We start from the raw sequence: 2804 nt of genomic DNA on the forward strand, positions 1-2804 counted from the left end.
AGAAAATGAAAATGAAGATGGTGATGCTTTTCTTCCTTGTTTTATGTTTTATTACTTTTTAATATTTTATTTTAACTTATATTTTAACATATAAATTAATAAAAGTGACGCACTAACCGTACATAATAACTAAAAGGATAATTTGCCACTTAAATTCTTAACCATTTATCTTTTAAACCTTTTAACTAATTTAAATTAACTTTTATAATTTTTACGATTTAAATTTTTTAAATTAACCATTTCATTGACAAAATTATCATACTAAAATTTAATATATCTTTATAATAAACTAGTAAATATTAATAAATAATATTTACCTACTCGAATCTCAAAAATGGAGTTCTAAAACTATTATTTTCGATACTACTGAAAACGAGCTGCTATATTATCAATTTAAATAAAGTAAGTTATTTAAATGCTTTAATGGAAACTTGCGGTGGGCATTATCAAATGTCACTCAACTCATTCAACACATTTTGACTCAACAAAAATATTATAAATATATTTTTATATTAATATTTATATATTATTACAATTAATTTAAATTTATTATTTAAATTAAATTCAAGCAAAACCCAATCTTAGAAAAAAACCTTTATACAAACTCCAACCAAAGACCAAACTTACTGGCTATATATAGGTCTAACGAGAGACTATACTCATCTAAAAGGGACAGTCTGTTATTTAGAGTGAAACGGCACCGTTTTGACGGTGCTTTTAAACCTAAAAAGAACCCTACATTTACAATTACAAACATCTGCTTTCCTCCTTAAAACTCTGCCGTCTCATTATCCCCTGGTTGTAAATCCGCCGCTGCGAAATCCGCCGCTGTTGACAACCTTTTCTCCTTCCTCTTTCTTTACCCCGATTGTTCTTTTTTATTCTTTCCCTGCGCTTTGTGGGAAAAAAAAAAGCAAAGAAAAAAAGAATCGAGGAAGAATTTAAAACAATGGCACAGCAAGCAGTGCAGAAGAACACGTTGTACGTGGGAGGACTAGCAGAGGAAGTGAATGAAACAATCCTCCATGCAGCTTTCATCCCCTTTGGAGACATAAAGGACGTCAAGACTCCATTAGATCAGGCCACTCAAAAGCACCGCTCCTTTGGCTTCGTTACCTTCTTGGAGAAAGAGGATGCTGCTGCTGCCATGGACAACATGGATGGGGCTGAGCTCTATGGTCGAGTCCTCACTGTCAACTACGCCCTCCCTGAGCGGATCAAGGGTGGTGAGCAGGGCTGGGCTGCTCAACCCAGTATGTTCTCTAATCCCCTTACCTTTCCTTTCTTTTATCTCCATGTATTTCTCTTTATCTGTGATTCGAAAGGTGCTTATTTCTATCGGGCGGTCGGATTCAGCTTCAAGCTCTACCTCTGGTTTTAGTTTGGTTTCTATAAAGGGGTTACATAGAGATATGTTAAATACCCTTTAGGCTAAAACAGTTAGGATTATGTTTTGGCAACTTCTGGTCCAACTAAAGAATTTGTTGGGTTGATTTGAATGTGGACGTCTTTTGATCCCTGAATATGCAGCAATTTGAACTTGTGGGTGCGTAGAAAAAATGGAATAAATGAGGTTTGGGTTGACTCAAAAGAGATCAAGAGAGGCATAGAAATCTGAAACGAAATAGCTTTTTATAGTAGCATTAAGTTTGTCTTTGGTTCTTCATGGGTTTATTTGAATCTACATTCCTAGCCTTAAAAGATGGGAGTTTTGACACTTTCTTTTTGGTACCAAGCTCGTTTCTACCCTTAAATCGGACGTCTTCCTTGTTATTGCAATAGCAATCGTGCCAATTGAACTAAGACTGTAATTTTGTATTAGTTTCTTATACTGTATTTGTGGCCTCCAGGATAACCCCTCCAAGGAATTTTTTTGACGCTCATCCTATCGAGTCTGGGGAATGTTTTGGCTATGATTAGAGATTTGTAACTGTGATTCAATATAGTCAATTCTTTTCTTTTTATCGTAAATGTTTGCTTTTAGGCTTTTCATTGTAGAACATTTTCTTGGTCGCTTGCTCCTGAGATTAACGACCCATTTTGTACAAAATGCAGTTTGGGCTGATGCTGACACATGGTTTGAGCGGCAGCAACAAGAAGAAGAAATGCAGCGTATTCAGGCAGAGAACCAAGCAGCAATGCGTGCTGCAGAGGAGTTGCATAGGAAGAAAATGGCAGAAGAACGACAAGGGGAGAAAGAGGATGAAACAGAGATGAAGGATGATCCAATGGCAAGGGCTGAAGCTGAAGTTTCGAAACAGAATAACTAGTTTCTTTGTTATTAAATGCAGCAATCGATACTAAAAATACATTAAGGTTGTCTTTTATGCTAACCAACCTTTTTGCCTTGTGCAATCTGCAAGTTCCAAGGCTGGCCTAGCTACCCAAAAAGGTTTATAATGGAAGTTGACTCGGGAATGCTGTGGTTAAGGTGGCTTATTACTTAGAATTTCTTCAAACTAATTGCATCTTGTACTCTGCTAATACGACTATGGATTTCAAAGGTCCTTTTGGGGGTGTGCTGTAATTGCATCAAATACAGTTCCAGGTCATTTCTTTATTATTCCTAATGTTTTCAGAGTACTAAAATCCAGGAGGGTGGAGAATCAAAACTCTCTTTTTCATTTCATGATTTCACCCCTAAATTGTCTTTTGAGATAGTTGTAACTAAATTATCTGACTAGTACCCATACTGTAGGTTTACCAGCAAATTAGTGAGTATTTTAGTTCCATGTACATTTAATTAGAAAAAAAATTCTAAATGAAGATAATATTGATAATGTCTCTAGGTGAGGAATTTATAG

General features: G+C 35.4%; 1 protein-coding gene across 1 annotated transcript; it reads left to right on the plus strand.

The window, feature by feature from the left end:
- The first annotated feature begins 673 nt into the window (after positions 1-673).
- LOC105763197 (uncharacterized) lies at positions 674-2563 on the plus strand. Its single transcript, XM_012581328.2, has 2 exons — positions 674-1253; positions 2056-2563. Exons 1-2 carry the CDS (start codon positions 950-952, stop codon positions 2268-2270), a joined length of 519 nt encoding a protein of 172 aa, XP_012436782.1. The 5' UTR covers positions 674-949; the 3' UTR covers positions 2271-2563.
- The last annotated feature ends 241 nt before the right edge of the window (positions 2564-2804 follow it).

This window comes from Gossypium raimondii, chromosome 12, assembly GCF_025698545.1.
Source record: "Gossypium raimondii isolate GPD5lz chromosome 12, ASM2569854v1, whole genome shotgun sequence".
In the NCBI taxonomy this organism is placed as follows: Eukaryota; Viridiplantae; Streptophyta; class Magnoliopsida; order Malvales; family Malvaceae; genus Gossypium; species Gossypium raimondii.